Here is an 18,016-nt window from a genome sequence, read left to right as displayed (position 1 = left end):
TACAAGTCAATAATACTCACAATTCCAAAAGGAAGCTCCTCCCCACTAGCTTGCACTAGACCAGAACATAATCTGTTCAGCTTCAAAAGTGGCCAAAGCAAGTGAACATTATAGATCACATCATCCAAAGCATGGAACACGACAGGCAGGGCAACGGCGGTTCTCACAGGATCGGCAGCTAAGCATATGTCAATCCTACCATTTATGCCCAAATCACTCTTCAACGATAAATCTTCGAGTAATTGACTAAAATATGGCAGCATCTTATTGACAAAATATAGGGAACTATCTGAAACAGAGTTTAAAGAAGTTCTCATGTTTCTAAAAGTAGAAAGAATGCCAAAAAACATAATGAACAATAAAAAAGAGAAAATTATCCAAGAGAGAATTTTAAAAACTAAAAAGAATACTTGAAAGCGCATGTTCGAAATATTCTGTCAGTTGTGTACGTGAGTTAGGATTTTACTGATTCCCCAGCATGTGGGTCATTAGTCTCAGACTTGGATGTGTCCTTTGCAGTAGCTGGTTGATTACTGGGACCATGATGCTCGGTCTCTTTTACATATTCCTGGTACTAGAACCATTGCTTGTAATCGATTTGGGAGATGTATTCACAGCATGACTGACGTCTTCAGAACATACATCTTTTTGGGTATCCTCAGCCCTCTGATAAAACAAGAGATTGATTATTGCAACTGCTCCATCTGAAGAACATGCCTGGCTTGCCTCATCTGAAGATGCAGTAGCTGCTTCACTCCCAACAGTCTAACAAAAATCCACAATGAAAAATGATGTTAGCACATGAAACAAACTCCAAGAAACTGGGGAACAAAAAATTTGTAGCCAAAAGTCCCATCAAGGAAAAATAATTTTACAACATCAGCTCTGCTTGAAAGTCATGATTTAGAGAGGCCAAAAAGAAACCCAATGAAGAGATAATAACTTCTTTTAATACTCCAAAATTCCATATAGAGAGACTATAATAACCAAACAAGAGATTAACTTACCAATTGGTTTTTCAAAGTATGATCACTACCATGCTCAACAACTATAGTAGTTCCTTCCAGTATTGAGGTAACAACTTTACTGTATTCATGCAAAGAGAGATCCAAAGATTTTACAGCTTGTGTCAAGTAAGGCTTTAGTTTCAATGCACTGTCTGCAAACACTTTCTCCCCCAACCTTTTACCAATTGGCATAATATCCTGGAAGATAGTAAACAATCAGAAATAGTCAAGGACTGCCCAAAGAATTTAGGAAACAAAGACTAGACCTTGCTGACCTTTTTCACACTAGCCAATAGCTGGGTAAGCAACTCCACAGATACATCTTCGCTTTCTTCTATTATAAGACTCATTATTGTTGCCATGGATGAGAAGACACTATCTGGATGAGAATCTCTGTAGGTTGAATATAGAGCAAAGAGCAGTTAGAAAACTTCACTTCCATCAGTATGAAACCTCCTAGTACCATCATAACTCTTATCTTAAATACAGGCAAAGCTGCAAAAATGAATCAATAAATTATCAACACTTACAGTAATTTTCTTAAATTTATAAAATAAAATAAAATAAAAAGTAACTAACCATCTCTTGCACCCCCATTGTGCATATAAACAAATTTCAGCTCTCCATAGTGCACTGTTAGAATTTTATGAGATCAGTTTATACAAACCATAAACAAATATAGGAAACTGTTCTATGATGGCATTGACAGGCAAATTTCAAGAAATACTAGATCCTCTTTTTTGCATAAAGGATATGTTCAAGTAACCATAGGCTTATTGAGAATATAAGTATCAACGTAACCATAAAGGATATACCCTTGGAACAGTTGGAAGACAGTTTCCAGAAGCATATTGCACACAATAGTAAAATGTAATCAGATAAAACTTCCTCAATCAAGGGAATGTGTACAAAAAAAAATTCTTTAGCATTTAAGCCTGTTACATGAAAAACACTATAAAAAAAAATAAAAAATAAAAAATAAAAAAATAAAAAATAAAACTCTTGAATAGCAAATTGGTACATAAAAATGGTTTTCAATATGATCCCTTTACTGCAGTATTGAAAGGCTTGAACATTGAACACATGCAAGAAAACCAACTCTAAAGAAATTCAATAGCATAAGTATGGTCTCTTAATACTGATCTAGTAATCTCCCAAATTATTATTTTCCTTTTTTATGGTAAGTAATATCCAATCCCTAATTTAGATGTCCAGGATGTTAATATTCACCTTTATGTCACTACACCAGCCAAATAAGATGAAAATCATTTTTAAAATGTTAAAAAAATTGAAAACTATAAACGAAAAGAAAAAACCCACAATTTTTTTTTTAAAAAAAAAAAAAACTCCTTAAAAAAATAAAGAAATTAAATATTCCAAACATAAATACCTATAAAAGTTATTGAAAAAAATTAGGTACTAAATTGTAAAACGGACTTAGAAAATACCTAATCAAAACTAAAAATATGTAGAACGAATATTAAAAGAAAAAAAAAAATGTACAAAGTGAACAACAAAAGGGGAAAATAACGCAATGAAAAAAAACCCAAAAAGAAAGAAAAAAAAAAGTGAGAAGTACCCCAAACAATTAATAAAAACTAAAAAAGAAAGAACTAAAATTTTCAAATAAACACTGAAAATCAATTAAAAATGTAAAAAAAAAATACTTGGAAAAATTTAAAATATAAATATGTATTAAAAAAATTAAAAACCAAAAAGCACAAAAATAGAAAAGCAAAAACAGCCCAAAAATTGCATGAAAACTGGGGAAAAAAAATAGGACTAATAAAAACTGAAAATAATTTCAAAACGTAAATAGAACACTTGAAATCTCTAAAAATGCAATTATATTAACAATTTTTTAAAAACCTAGAAGATCTCATAACTATTTTCTCAACCTACTGAAGCACAAAGAGTCAATACCACCCGCATCAAACCATGACCTCCCATTTGGTCATTGGCAAAATACATATAAGAGTTACTTAAAATATATAAATACTATATTGTAAAATAAACTTTGAAAATACACAATGAACTATTTTAAGAAGAACTCAAATTGCAGCAGCAGAGCAACAACAAGAAGCACAGACACACACTGAAACTCATTTTAAAACGTAAATAAAAAAAATTAAAATGCAAAAAACGCCGAAAATACTTGACAGAAGATCATTTACCTGTTAATAAACCTCATTTAATTTTTTTTTTCACTTCACTTTTCAATCTCCAGTTCAACCTGCTCAGTTATATAGACCATAACACCAGATACAATCAACAAGATTGAAGAATACACATCTTTAAATGACCTATTCCACTGGCCCTACCTTAAGAAAAAACGCTAAGATAAAGGTTCTAAGGAATTAAGGGTTAACATTAGGTTTAGGATAGTTTACCACGGTATCGATCCCAGATACTCCGCCTTCTTCACCACGTCCAGACCATCAACCACCTGCCCGAACACCGCGTGCTCGCTGTCGAGACACTCAGTCTTAGCCGTCCAGATTAATAACTGCGAGCCGTTGGTGCGGAGCCGGCATTGGCCATGGAGAGAATGCGAGGGCCGGCTTCTTCACGAAATTCTCGTTCCGGCGGTGGAGAAAGGAAAAAAGCAAATAGGAACACCGAGCAAACACCCCCACCTGGAGAGAGAGTCGGCGAAGACTGGTGAGTGTGATTGAAATTTGAGAGAGGCGGACAGAATTAAACTCTATTTTTCCCATTTCCGGCGGTGGATAAAGGAAAAAAGCAATGAAGAACACCCCCACCTGGAGAGAGAGACTGGTGTATTTCTTGCGTCATTGCGTGTATAAGAAGCTAAACTTTATTTTTAATTTTTAATTTTTAATTTTTCTTTTCTTTCTTACTCCGTATTAAAATTTGAATCATCCCTTTAAACGGTAATCTTCCGTGACTTATTTAATTTGGATTTGGATGTTCACTTATGACTTTCTCAAGTCTTTTTTTTTTTTTTTTTAATTATTGATACTAGTAATTCACCCGCGTGATGCACGTAAAAAAAATGATGTTATTATAAATATAAATAAAAAATAGAAAAAATAAAAATATTTTAAATTGTTTAATATAATAATATTTTTGAGCTTCCATCGGTCAAGTATTTCTATTTTTATAAAATATAAAATTACAATTAAAATTAAAATTAAAATTAAAATTTTGTATGGTTAATATAATCTCTAATTATGTACATATTCAAATAAACTTATAAAGAGAATTTACGTAATTACATTGATTTATTTTTAATTGTATTTCATCTATATTATAATTTTCACAATACGAATAATAACTAAGATAATTACATTTAGAAAGCAAATTTCAAATTTTGTATAAGTAAATCTTAACTATAATAAATGCAATCCTTTGTTATGGGGGAGAAAAAAATAACTATTTTATTTTTCAAATGTTATGCTTTTTTTTTTTTTTTATAGTAAAGGATGTTGTGGCTATTTTATAATAATAATAAGGATAGAGATAATTATAATAATTACTCACTAAAATAATAATTATAACATTAATTATTTCACAAATCATATAGCTTTATTATAGTTAAGATTACTCTTTTTAAATTTATTTTAAACATAATAAAATTAAATAAATTAGTTATTAATAATTAACAAAATAATTAAATGTTTAACCAGGAACGGAGTCAGGAATTCTGTTGAGGAAATGCGAAGAAGCAGGAATAAGTCCATAAATTTTTTCGAGTGAAGGCGAAACATGAAAACAAAAGAGATAATTTGAAGAAAAAAAATTATCCAAGAAATATAGGTATAAATATTGTTGAATATGAGTGAAAAATAAAAAATATCAAAATTTTATAAAAATATTTGAAACATAATTAATTTGATAAAATAATTTGAATATAAAAGACATTTTAAATTATTAATTTGATAAAATAATGTAAAATTTCCAATAAAAGATTTGAAACTTGGACCTTCATTATTATAACCAAATATGTACTCTATCGACTAATCTATCTCACTTCTTATTAACATTCATCTATTTCTTTATACTAATACTAAAACTTGTATTATATATACATATATACATACAAGGTTATATATGGGATGGAGATGGGATGGGATGGGGGTGGGGGAAGGGGGCAGCTGCCCTTACCTCCTTTGGCTCCGTCCCTGTTTAACCATTTTATCGATCTTTATTGTAAATGTTTCAGCTTATGAATAATGAATTAACTTCTTTATTTTTAAAAATAATTAACAAAATAATTAAGTTAAGAATAATAAATATTTTCAAAAAAAAAAAAAGTTAAGAATAATAAATAGTTAACGAAATATTTTATTTTTATGCTAACAGAGTGTAGGGTTATTTAAGGTAAATAATAATAATAATAATAATAATAATATAATAATAATAATAATAAAATGTAAAGTACAAAAAAATGCTAAAACTAAAATAATATGAAGTATTCATTTCATCGAATAATTTGACCGATATTCTTTAGTCCCTTTTAGTGCGTGTATATATATATATATACACACACACACATATAGTGGATATATTATATATATTGGGTATTATTATTGGCATTTAAACCCTAATAGGGACACATTTAAAGATTCAAATTACAATGTCAATAGCGTATTCCGTGATCCCTACAACTAGCAAATTAGACTCCTCTTCAATCACCATTAACCCATCTTTGTTGGCGCTGCTGAGATGGTTACAAGGGTTGATTTCAAACTGAACTTCACTTCTTCCGCCGGCCTTTAAGTTCACACTTTGGAACCCAATCAACTGTTTCAATGGGTTCCCTTCCGTCCATTTAGCAGGCTTGATGAAAAGCAGCACAGAGTGAATTCCATCCATTTCCTCAGAGTTCTCAACTCCAACAATGGCTGAGAACTTTGCATTCTCACAGATTTCCTCTCCAATTTCCTCTACCGATGTGTAATTGACTAAATTCGTTCCCTCAGCACTCTTCACAGTTGCCAGTTGGTTCAAGTTTATTGTGGTGGATGTGACAGAAGTGAACTCATAAGTAAAAAAGTTAAAAAAAGGTTAAAAAGTACAGTATAAAATTTAAGTAAAAAGAAACAAGAATTTTTTGCATTTTTGGTATCACGACTATGGTGTCACTAATAATTTTGATCCACGACTTTCTAAATTTTTAGAATTGGTCCACGACTATGACTTTCTTAGTAAATTTAGTCCTTTCAGTGTATTTTCCATTCAATTTTTGCCAGAAAAATTTACTCCACATTTTAACATGGGTAAAAAGAAAGTCATTTTACTCCACATTTTGACAAATTTACTCCCATGTTAAAATTGGAGTAAAATTATCCGTGACAAAAATTAAACAAAAATTGCACCAAAAGGACCAAATTTGCTAAAAAAGTCATAGTCATAAACCAATTCTACAAATTTTAAAAATCATAAATCAAAGTTGTTAATGACACCATAGTCGTGGGACCAAAAGTGCAAAAAACTCAAAGAATCAATATAACAAGAAACTTAAAATTCCTTAAAAAAAACACAAAATAATTTTTAAAAAGTGAAAAAAAAAAACAAATGAAAAACTTTAAAAGAAAAGAAAAAAAAAATACTCCATATAAAATAAAGAAATTAAGTATTCCAAATAAAATACCTACAAAAGTTATTTAAATAAAAAATATAAGTACTAAATTGTAAAACATACTTAGAAAATACATAATTCAAAACTATAAAATATATTAAAAGAATGTTAAAAGAAAAAATTAACTAAATGAACAATAAATATGGAAAAATAATGCAAGGAAAGAAAAAAAAAACTAAAAAAATGAAAAAAAAAAAAAAAGTGAAAAGTAATGAAAATCAATATCAATAAAGCAAAAAAGTAAGAACTAAATATTTCTATAAAAATAATGAAAATCAATTAAAAAAAGTAAAAATAACACTTAAAAAAACAAAATAAAAATGTGTATCTAAAAATTAAAAAGCTTCAAACATGCACCATAAATAGACAAAAACAACACTATAAAATGCTAAAAAATATTCCGCGGGAAGAAAAAGAATTAAAGATCCGTTTACAAAATCCGTAAAGTGACTTAACTTCAGGAAGCCACTTCTTTTTTTAATTTTGCAGTGCTTCGGTAGTGAAGGAAAATGAAACCAAAGAAAAATACCCATTATTGTCAATGAAAAGAGAGACTCAATTGGGCGGAAAATGTGTTCCTAATCGAAAAATATTTTTTTGTATTCTTTATTTTTACCATTATCTCTTCACTCTTATTTTTTAAATTAGATTCACAATAATTATTGTTACCACCAACACCACCACTACGATCAAACCACCACAATACACCAACATCAACACCACTATACCATCACCACTACCAATACCACCACCACACCACAACCACTACACCACCACCACCACCATCAACACATATTATTATTACGAGTAAGATCCCGTAAAAACTTGAAAGCAGAACCACAGACGGATGAATAGACATCGTGTTATGAAATGGCAGAACGAGGGAGTGAAACCACATTACCAGTATGCCAACTAGCGCCAAAACTGGGCAATATTTCCATTGTAGGAGGTCCTGCACTTGAAGAATACAATATATCATGAGCAAATAATGGAACTATAGGATATGGTATATGGATTAGTCACAGCAATGCACCTGTAACAAGAATGACAATCCGATAAGCAACCCAAGCATGTTCCTGAAGCAGAAATCTGCAGCGTTCATAGAATTGGTACTAACTCGTGTTATTGTTAGGATCAACGCGTACCACTACACCAAAAGCTATAATTGGTAGCGAATGTGCAACTTTATTTTCTTATACCGCCATCATATTTTCGAGAGGCAGGATACTGGACTTGACACTTTACTGGCCTCCCGCCCAACAATCTCCCTAGCCACCAATGGCTGGACTTGGCCTATTACCGCCTCCGCTCAACGGCTATCGTGCCAAGCCTCTAGAGTTTAACTAATAATCAAAAAAGAAATATAAAATAACACCTTTGGAATCATACCATCAGTAATGGAAGCCTTCCAGACTTGTCAACAGTCATAGGGACCTGAAGATGACACCAAATGATGTGAAAATAGGTAGAGTAAAAATGGTGGGTGGGCAAGAAGCTTAACAAATAGATGGTTTAGACGGAAACCTGTACAACCACCATCTATATCGTTCCAATCCTACCCGAGAAACCTGTGAGGGTTTAAGGATTAACACACTAGTTCTCGTCAACTTAAGTTTCACTTAAGCGGGCGACTGCTTACCTGCAGATTCAAAAATCAAGCTTGAATAATAGGCAATCAAATTTACACCTCCAAATTGTTGAAGTACCATTAGACCAACTCCAACCTGGATGATGCTCATGAATCATCTGAAGAAAAATGAAAATAAACATGGTACAAAATACATGGTTGAACTCGATTAGAAGGCCTTACAATGAAAGAATGAGCATATTTCCTTTGGAACAAGTCAATCAAATTAGACTCGGACAGTTGTTGAAGGGTTTCTGTATAACCCTGCAAAATATACACAAGCACTACTACTTTCAGTCACACAAGCAGAATAAGAAAGCAATGATCAATACATGCAATGCGTCGAATACAATCCAGTTAGAAAAATACTCGAATTTCAGAAGCTTCTTCTGAAATATTGACATTCTCTCCCCTAAGGTGCTTTAAGGATGCTTCACATTCTTTCCACCTACCACTTTTAGCCTGTCAAAAAAAAAAATAGACATTATAAGCTTGGTACAGCTAGTCAGCTAAACAGTTGTTCCTGAAAGCAATACGAGTGACAAGTTAAATGTCAGAAAATAATGCAGTTCATACTTATGTCAAAATTGTTCTCAATTAAACCTATGTTTTTTCTTCAATATATCATCCATAACACACCTACTTACAAAAAGAAAAGTATAAATATTGTAAAGTTATATTTGCCTAAAATTTACATTCAACTTACCAGCCATCTAGGAGAATCAGGAATGAAAAGCAAGCCCAAGAGCTGAAGTATAGATGCAAGCATTCCTGGAATGATGTTTTAAAAAGCCAAAAATTCCTCTCATTTGAAAAAAAAAAACACAAACACACACTCATGAAGAAATGGGGGTAACCCCAGCCAAGATAGCTAAGGATACAAACTTGTAACCTTGGTCACGAGTTGGAATCCCAACCTTCTTGGTTTGAGCTGGTTAGCCATGGGCAGCCTGGGCTGGTTTACCTCTTTGTGGTCCTTTGCCAACTACGGTTACAAAGTTGGGTTTACCCAGTGCACACCCTCGGGCCTCGGGTAGTGACTAAGGGTTTCCCTTGTCACCCCAAAAGAATGGAGAGCAGAGTCAACAGAAATTACCAATAACAGCGAGTTGGCGCCATGCGAGATGACGGCTCCAACAAGATATGTTACTGATACACCACAACATATCATCAACTGGAGCAACAATGACACTTTTTAGCCTCAATAGTTAGAAATTCAGTGTGAACATAAAAAATCCAGAATTGTATTTGTTACCTGATTGACAGTTGTAAAAGCACCACGAAGATTCTTAGGTGTTATTTCTGCTAAATACACAGGAATCTGCATATAAATGCATAAGAGAAATTCTACTTACTCCAAAATAGGTTAAAAAAAAAAACTGGATAATACATTGCATTTACCACATATGAAAGAACACCAATTCCAAATCCAATTAATAGTCTTCCAATGTCCAGCCACCAAGCATTCTGTCAAGAATAGGAAAAGTAGCACTATAAATTCATTTGACACAAAATTAACTAATGCAAACTCTTCTATTCTTTTCTGAGTTCAAAAATGTGTCAAAAGACATTTCAATCAGGACAAGAACTTTATGCTCAGTAAAAACTAAACTACTAGCCAAAAGCTATAGCTCGTAGCGAAGGCACAACTTTACTTCCTTATAGACCACCATCACATTTTCGAGAGGCAGGGTGTTGTAGCTGGTCCTTCACCGACCTCTGCCCGACAATCTCCTAGCCACCAATTTGATGAACTTGGCCCTTTACCGGCCTCCGCCCAACATAAACCATTAAATGAATGAAGAGGTAGAATACCTGACCAAATATAACTGCAAGCCATCCAACAAGGCCAAATAACTCTGAGAACCCCATTGCCTGCATTATTCAATAAAAAACTAATCACGGACACCTTCAGCTCTAATTATAACAATGTATATATTCCTAGATGTTTAATAAAAAAAATTGGAACATACTCCTCTTCTTGCAAATAGATCTGCTATTTTGCCGCTCATAATTGCGCCTAGCATTGCTCCAATTGTTAAAATTGAACCAAATAAGGAATACTGCAAAACATAGCCAATCGAAGATGATGCAAAGAAAACCAAAAAATTCATTTAAAGAAGAACAAGAACATAATTTGTTTAGTGACCAAAAGCAAAGAAGAGACTCAAGCATTAGATCGAGATTTGAGAAATACCTAGCTACATAGGTATTCTTGGGAAGTTACATTTTTCCTAACAGTGAGCATCACACTCTTAACATATATTAGCACTCATTGGATTAAAGTGGTTCACATTAAGCATTTCTTGGCATCCATATCATGGATTTTACTGCAATAAACAGCGATTATAATAATAATAATTATTATTATAGCAAATAATATGTTCATTTTTAGAAAATTGAACCAAACAGAAAAAAGACAATTTCTTAACTTTCAGCCAAACAACAAAAAAGTTTTTGACATTTATCCACACATCAAAAAATTAAAATACTTCTCAAAAAATTTATCATTTTTCGAACAACAATATCCAGGTTTCCAAACAGACATTAATTATTCCTAATAAAAATACCTACAAAAATTATTTTAAAAATGTTCGAAATTGACTTTGAAAATACACAATGAAAACTAAAAATACTGAGAATATTAAAAAAGCAAAATAAGTAGTCAAAAAAGGAGAGTTAAAAAAGTACCAAATTAAAGAAGTAAAAAAGAAACAAAATATAACATGAACTGGAAAAAAAAAAAAAAAAACACACAGAAAATCATTTTTAAAAGTGAAAAGAAAATGAAAAACTTTAAAAGAAAAGAAAAGAAAAAGACTCCATATAAAATAAAGAAATTAAATATTCCAAATAAAAATACCTACAAAAGTTATTTAAAAAATATAAGTATGTACTTAGAAAATACATAATCGAAACTATAACTATGTAGAAAGAATGTTAAAAAGAAAAAAAAAAATTTAACTAAATGAACCATAAATAGGGGAAAATAATGCAAGGGAAAAAACAAAAAGAATGAAATTAAAAAAGTGAAAAGCACCCCAAAAAAAAAACCTACATATTTCCATAAAAAGTACTCCGTAACATATATATATGTGTGTGTGTGTGTGTACTAAAAATTATTTGGGAACAAAAATTCTATGACCTGCTTCATGATCTCACACAACAAATGGGAAAAAGAATCCAGCTTTCCTAGTTTTTATTTTTCCTCTTCAGTTCTTCCATTTAGTAGAAGATAGGAAAAACAAATATCATTCAAAGTGAAAATGATTTTGCCAACCAATGATAAGATGAAGATATTACCATAGTCTAATTAAAATAAAAAAGGCCAAATAACAACTCGATTAGAAGCCCTTACAATGAAAGAATGAGCATATTTCCTTTGTAACAAGTCAATCAAATTAGACTCGGGCAGTTGTTGAAGGGTTTCTGTATAACCCTGCCAAATATACACAAGCACTACTACTTTCAGTCACACAAGCAGAATAAGAAAGCAATGATCAATACATGCAATACGTCGAATACAATCAAGTTAGAAAAATACTCTAATTTCAGAAGCTTCTTCTGAAATATTGATATTCTCTACCCTAAGGTGCTTTAAGGATGCTTAACATTCTTTCCACCTACCACTTTTAGCCTGAAAAAAAAAAAAATTAGACATTATAAGCTTGGTACAGCTACACAGTTGTTCCTGAAAGCAATACGAGTGACAAGTTATCTGTCAGAAAATGCAGTTCATATTTATGTCGAAATTGTTTCAATTAAACCTATGTTTTTTCTTCAATATATCATCCATAACACACCTACTTACAAAAACAAAAGAAAAGAAACAAAAAAATATAAATATTGTAAAGTTATATTTGCCTAAAATTTTCATTCAACTTACCAGCCATCTAGGAGATTCAGGAATGAAAAGCAAGCCCAAGAGCTGAAGTATAGATGCAAGCACTCCTGGAATGATGTTAAAAAAAGCCTAATATTCCTCTCATTTGAAAAAAAAAAAACACACACACACACACACTCATGAAGAAATGGGGGTAACCCCAGCCAAGATAGCTAAGGATACAAACTTGTAACCATGGTCACGAGTTGGAATCCCAACCTTCTTGGTTTGAGCCGGTTAGCCATGGGCAGCCTAGGCTGGTTTATCTCTTTGTGGTCCTTTGCCAACTACGGTTACAAAGTTGGGTAGGGTTTACCCAGTGCACACCCTCGGGTAGTGACTAAGGGTTTCCCTTGTCACCCCAAAAGAATGGAGAGCAGAGTCAACAGAAATTACCAATAACAGCGAGTCGGTGCCATGCGAGATGACGGCTCCAACAAGATATGTTACTGATACACCACAACATATCAACTGGAGCAACAATGACACTTTTTAGCCTCAAAAGTTAGAAATTCATTGTGAACATAAAAAATCCAGAATTGTATTTGTTACCTGATTGACAGTTGTAAAAGCACCACGAAGATTCTTAGGTGTTATTTCTGCTACATACACAGGAACCTGCATATAAATGCATAAGAGAAATTCTACTTACTCCAAAATAGGTTTTAAAAAAAAACTGGATAATACATTGCATTTACCACATATGAAAGAACACCAATTCCAAATCCAATAAATAGCCTTCAAATGTCCAGCCACCAAGCATTCTGTCAAGAACAGGAAAAGTAGCACTATAAATTCATTTGACACAAAATTAAGTAATGCAAACTCTTCTCTTCTTTTCTGAGTTCAAAAATGTGTCAAAAGACATTTCAATCAGGACAAGAACTTTATGCTCAGTAAAAACTGAACTATTAGGATCAAGCGCTTACCACTACGCCAAAAGCGATAACTCGTAGCGAAAGGCACCACTTCATTCCCTTATAGACTACCATCACATTTTCGAGAGGTAGGGTACTGGACTTGGTCCTTCATTGGCCTCTGCCCGACAATCCCCTAGCCACCAACCAATTGATGGACTTGGCCCTTTACGGCCTCCGCCCAACATAAACCATTAAATGAATGAAGAGGTAGAAAATACCTGACCAAATATAATTGCAAGCCATCCACAACAAGGCCAAATAACTCTGATAACCCCATTGCCTGCATTATTCAATAACAAACTAATCATGAATACCTTCAGCTCTAACTTATAACAAAGTACATATTCCTAGATGTTTAAGAAACAAAATTGGAACATACTTCTCTCCTTGCAAATAGATCTGCTATTTTGCAGCCCATAATTGCGCCTATCATTGCTCCAATTGTTAAATTGAACCAAATAAGGAATACTGCAAAACATAGCCAATTGAAGATGATGCAAAGAAAACCAAATAGAGAAAAATTCATTTAAAGAAGAACAAGAACATAATTTGTTTAGTGACCAAAAGCAATGAAGAGACTCAAGCATTAGATCGAGATTTGAGAAATACCTAGCTACATAGGTATTCTTGGGAGTTATATTTTTCCTAACAGTGAGCATCACTCTCTAACATATAATAGCACTCATACAAGAATCCACATGAAAGCCTTTTTATTCACTATTCTGAAATGGATTAAAGTGGTTCAAATTAAGCATTTCTTGGCATCCAAATCATGGATTTTACTGCAATAAACAGCGATAATAATAATAATAATAATAATAATAATAATAATAATAATAATAATTATTATTATTATTATTATTATTATTATTATTATTATTATTACTATTATTATTATTATTATTATTATTATAGCAAATAATATGTTCATTTTTAGAAAATTGAACCAAACTGAAAAAATACAATTTCTTAATTTTCAGCCAAAAAAAAAAAAAAAAAAAAGTTTTTGACATTTATCCACACATCCAAAAAAATAAAATACTTCCCAAAAAATTAGTCATTTTCTGGAAATCATTTTCCGAAAAACAATATCCAGGTTTCCAAACGGACCTTAAATATACCTAATAAAAATACTTACAAAAATTATTTTCAAAATATAAGTCCGAAATTGACTTTGAAAATAATTTTATATAAAATAAAGAAATTAAAGGAGTAAAAAAGAAACAAAATATAACATGAACTTGAAAATAAAAAATAAAAAAATAAATAAAAACTTAAAATTCCTAAAAGAAACACAGAAAATCATTTTTAAAAGTGAAAAAAAAAATGAAAAACTTTAAAAGAAAAGAAACAAAAATACTCATATAAAATAAAGAAATTAAATATTCCAAATAAAAATAAAAATACCTACAAAAGCTATTTAAAAAATATACTTACGTACTTAGAAAATACATAATCAAAACTATAAATATGTAGAAAGAATGTTAAAAGAAAACAAATTAACTAAATGAACAATAAATAGGGGAAAATAATGCAAGGAAAAAAAACTAAAAGAATGGAAATAAAATGTGAAAAGCACCCCAAAAATTCAATAAAAAACAATAAATAAATAAATATTTCCATAAAAATACATAATCAAAACTATAAATATGTAGAAAGAATGTTAAAAGAAAACAAATTAACTAAATGAACAATAAATAGGGGAAAATAATGCAAGGAAAAAAAACTAAAAGAATGGAAATAAAATGTGAAAAGCACCCCAAAAATTCAATAAAAAACAATAAATAAATAAATATTTCCAGAAAAAGTATATATATATGTACTAAAAAATTATTTGGGAACAAAAATTCTATGACCTGCTTCATGATCACACAACAAATGGGAAAAAGAATCCAGCTTTCCTAGTTTTTAGTTTTCTTCTTCAGTTCTTCCATTTAGTAGAAGATAGGAAAAACAAATATCATTCAAAGTGAAAATGATTTTGCCAAACTATGAGATTAGATGAAGATATTACCATAGTCTGATTAAAATAAAAAAGTTAACAGAGAAGTATACCTTTTTCCCCATTTGGTTCTTCCACTTTGACATCCGTGTTCCATCAAATGCAGATGTTGCCTGATATATTTCAAACAGAATTCAAAACAGAAGATCATTAGACAAGAATACAAGGATAGAAGAGCATCTCAGGCTCCCATAGGATAATAGTCATACTGTTATACAAGTTAATAATACTCACAATTCCAAAAGGAAGCTCCTCCCCACTAGCTTGCACTAGACCAGAACATAATCTGTTCAGCTTCAAAAGTGGCCAAAGCAAGTGAACATTATAGATCACATCATCCAAAGCATGGAACACGACAGGCAGTGCAACGGCGGTGAGGATCGGCAGCTAAGCATATGTCAATCCTACCATTTATGCCCAAATCACTCTTCAACGATAAATCTTCGAGTAATTGACTAAAAGATGGCAGCATCTTATTGACAAAATATAGGGAACTATCTGAAACAGAGTTTAAAGAAGTTCTCATGTTTCTAAAAGTAGAAAGAATGCCAAAAAACATAATGAACAATAAAAAAGAGAAAACTATCCAAGAGAGAATTTTAAAAACTAAAAAGAATACTTGAAAGCGCATGTTCGAAATATTCTGTCAGTTGTGTACGTGAGTTAGGATTTTACTGATTCCCCAGCATGTGGGTCATTAGTCTCAGACTTGGATGTGTCCTTTGCAGTAGCTGGTTGATTACTGGGACCATGATGCTCGGTCTCTTTTACATATTCCTGGTACTAGAACCATTGCTTGTAATCGATTTGGGAGATGTATTCACAGCATGACTGACGTCTTCAGAACATACATCTTTTTGGGTATCCTCAGCCCTCTGATAAAACAAGAGATTGATTATTGCAACTGCTCCATCTGAAGAACATGCCTGGCTTGCCTCATCTGAAGATGCAGTAGCTGCTTCACTCCCAACAGTCTAACAAAAATCCACAATGAAAAATGATGTTAGCACATGAAACAAACTCCAAGAAACTGGGGAAAAAAAAAATTTGTAGCCAAAAGTCCCATCAAGGAAAAATAATTTTACAACATCAGCTCTGCTTGAAAGTCATGATTTAGAGAGGCCAAAAAAGAAACCCAATAAAGAGATAATAACTTCTTTTAATACTCCCAAAATTCCATATAGAGAGACTATAATAACCAAACAAGAGATTAACTTACCAATTGGTTTTTCAAAGTATGATCACTACCATGCTCAACAACTATAGTAGTTCCTTCCAGTATTGAGGTAACAACTTTACTGTATTCATGCAAAGAGAGATCCAAAGATTTTACAGCTTGTGTCAAGTAAGGCTTTAGTTTCAATGCACTGTCTGCAAACACTTTCTCCCCCAACCTTTTACCAATTGGCATAATATCCTGGAAGATAGTAAACAATCAGAAATAGTCAAGGACTGCCCAAAAAAGAATTTAGGAAACAAAGACTAGACCTTGCTGACCTTTTTCACACTAGCCAATAGCTGGGTAAGCAACTCCACAGATACATCTTCGCTTTCTTCTATTATAAGACTCATTATTGTTGCCATGGATGAGAAGACACTATCTGGATGAGAATCTCTGTAGGTTGAATATAGAGCAAAGAGCAGTTAGAAAACTTCACTTCCATCAGTATGAAACCTCCTAGTACCATCATAACTCTTATCTTAAATACAGGCAAAGCTGCAAAAATGAATCAATAAATTATCAACACTTACAGTAATTTTCTTAAATTTATAAAATAAAATAAAATAAAAAGTAACTAACCATCTCTTGCACCCCCATTGTGCATATAAACAAATTTCAGCTCTCCATAGTGCACTGTTAGAATTTTATGAGATCAGTTTATACAAACCATAAACAAATATAGGAAACTGTTCTATGATGGCATCGACAGGCAAATTTCAAGAAATACTAGATCCTCTTTTTTGCATAAAGGATATGTTCAAGTAACCATAGGCTTATTGAGAATATAAGTATCCACGTAACCATAAAGGATATACCCTTGGAACAGTTGGAAGACAGTTTCCAGAAGCATATTGCACACAATAGTAAAATGTAATCAGATAAAACTTCCTCAACAAGGGAATGAGTACAAAAAAAAATTCTTTAGCATTTAAGCCTGTTACATGAAAAACACTTTAAAAAAAAAAAAAAAAAAAAAAAACTCTTGAATAGCAAATTGGTACATAAAAATGGTTTTCAATATGATTCCTTTACTGCAGTATTTAAAGGCTTGAACATTGAACACATGCAAGAAAACCAACTCTAAAGAAATTCAACTAGGAAATTCAATAGCATGAGTATGGTCTCTTAATACTGATCTAGTAATCTCCCTAATTATTATTTTCCTTTTTTATGATAAGTAATATCCAATCCCTAATTTAGATGTCCAGGATGTTAATATTCACCTTTATGTCACTACACCAGTCGAATAAGATGAAAATCATTTTAAAATGTTAAAAAAATTGAAAAACTATAAACGAAAAGAAAAAACCCACAATTTTTTAAAAAAATTTAATTTTAAAAACTCCTTAAAAAATAAAGAAATTAAATATTCCAAATATAAATACCTATAAAAGTTATTTTAAAAAATATAGGTACTAAATTGTAAAACGGACTTAGGAAATACCTAATCAAAACTAAAAATACGTAGAACGGATATTAAAAGAAAAAAAAATGTACAAAGTGAACAATAAAAAGGGGAAAATAACACAATGAAAAAAAAAAAAAAACAAAAAGAAAGAAAAAAAAAAAAAAGTGAGAAGTACCCCAAACAATTAATAAAAACTAAAAAAGAAAGAACTACATTTTTCAAATAAACACTAAAAACCAATTAAAAATGTAAAAAAAGAATACTTGGAGAATTTTAAAATATAAATATGTATTAAAAAAATTAAAAACCAAAAAGCACAAAAATAAAAAAGCGAAAACAGCC

The 18,016-nt window shown here is 31.4% G+C and overlaps 3 protein-coding genes and 1 pseudogene across 11 annotated transcripts; all 4 read right to left on the bottom strand.

Annotated features, from left to right (window-relative positions):
- Positions 1 to 271: 271 nt before the first annotated feature.
- LOC109170095 lies at positions 272 to 16,986 on the bottom strand. Of its 6 annotated transcripts, none has more exons than XR_002052349.1 (5): positions 1,274 to 1,555; positions 1,008 to 1,205; positions 718 to 765; positions 450 to 666; positions 272 to 289 (listed from the first exon to the last, which is right to left on the bottom strand). XR_002052349.1 is itself a non-coding variant. In XM_019319046.1 (5 exons), the coding sequence occupies exons 2-5, from the start codon at positions 1,602 to 1,604 to the stop codon at positions 559 to 561; spliced, it is 372 nt and encodes a 123-aa protein (XP_019174591.1). In that variant the 5' UTR covers positions 1,605 to 1,650; positions 16,864 to 16,986; the 3' UTR covers positions 424 to 558. The 6 variants fall into 6 exon arrangements, 4 of the variants coding, with proteins under 4 accessions (XP_019174591.1, XP_019174590.1, XP_019174589.1 ...); XR_002052348.1 differs by lacking the exon at positions 272 to 289 and adding an exon at positions 299 to 321; XM_019319046.1 differs by lacking the exons at positions 272 to 289; positions 1,274 to 1,555 and adding exons at positions 1,587 to 1,650; positions 16,864 to 16,986 and having other exon boundaries at positions 424 to 666.
- On the bottom strand, positions 5,571 to 10,370 carry LOC109170093 (annotated as a pseudogene).
- On the bottom strand, positions 11,340 to 12,831 carry LOC109170097 (sugar transporter ERD6-like 7). Its single transcript, XM_019319052.1, has 5 exons — positions 12,675 to 12,831; positions 12,519 to 12,593; positions 12,126 to 12,190; positions 11,867 to 11,876; positions 11,340 to 11,678 (listed from the first exon to the last, which is right to left on the bottom strand). Exons 1-5 carry the CDS (start codon positions 12,744 to 12,746, stop codon positions 11,553 to 11,555), a joined length of 348 nt encoding a protein of 115 aa, XP_019174597.1. The 5' UTR covers positions 12,747 to 12,831; the 3' UTR covers positions 11,340 to 11,552.
- LOC109170096 lies at positions 15,284 to 16,956 on the bottom strand. Of its 4 annotated transcripts, none has more exons than XM_019319050.1 (5): positions 16,846 to 16,956; positions 16,264 to 16,461; positions 15,971 to 16,018; positions 15,703 to 15,919; positions 15,284 to 15,574 (listed from the first exon to the last, which is right to left on the bottom strand). In XM_019319050.1, the coding sequence occupies exons 1-4, from the start codon at positions 16,861 to 16,863 to the stop codon at positions 15,812 to 15,814; spliced, it is 372 nt and encodes a 123-aa protein (XP_019174595.1). In that variant the 5' UTR covers positions 16,864 to 16,956; the 3' UTR covers positions 15,284 to 15,574; positions 15,703 to 15,811. The 4 variants fall into 4 exon arrangements, with proteins under 4 accessions (XP_019174595.1, XP_019174594.1, XP_019174592.1 ...); XM_019319049.1 differs by lacking the exon at positions 16,846 to 16,956 and adding an exon at positions 16,542 to 16,818; XM_019319047.1 differs by lacking the exon at positions 16,846 to 16,956 and adding an exon at positions 16,533 to 16,813.
- Positions 16,987 to 18,016: the final 1,030 nt, after the last annotated feature.

Source organism: Ipomoea nil, unplaced genomic scaffold (genome assembly GCF_001879475.1).
Source record: "Ipomoea nil cultivar Tokyo-kokei standard unplaced genomic scaffold, Asagao_1.1 scaffold3321, whole genome shotgun sequence".
NCBI lineage: Eukaryota > Viridiplantae > Streptophyta > Magnoliopsida > Solanales > Convolvulaceae > Ipomoea > Ipomoea nil.
The sequence above is the reverse complement of the archived record's forward strand: the minus strand, read 5'-3'. Positions and strand labels throughout refer to the sequence as shown.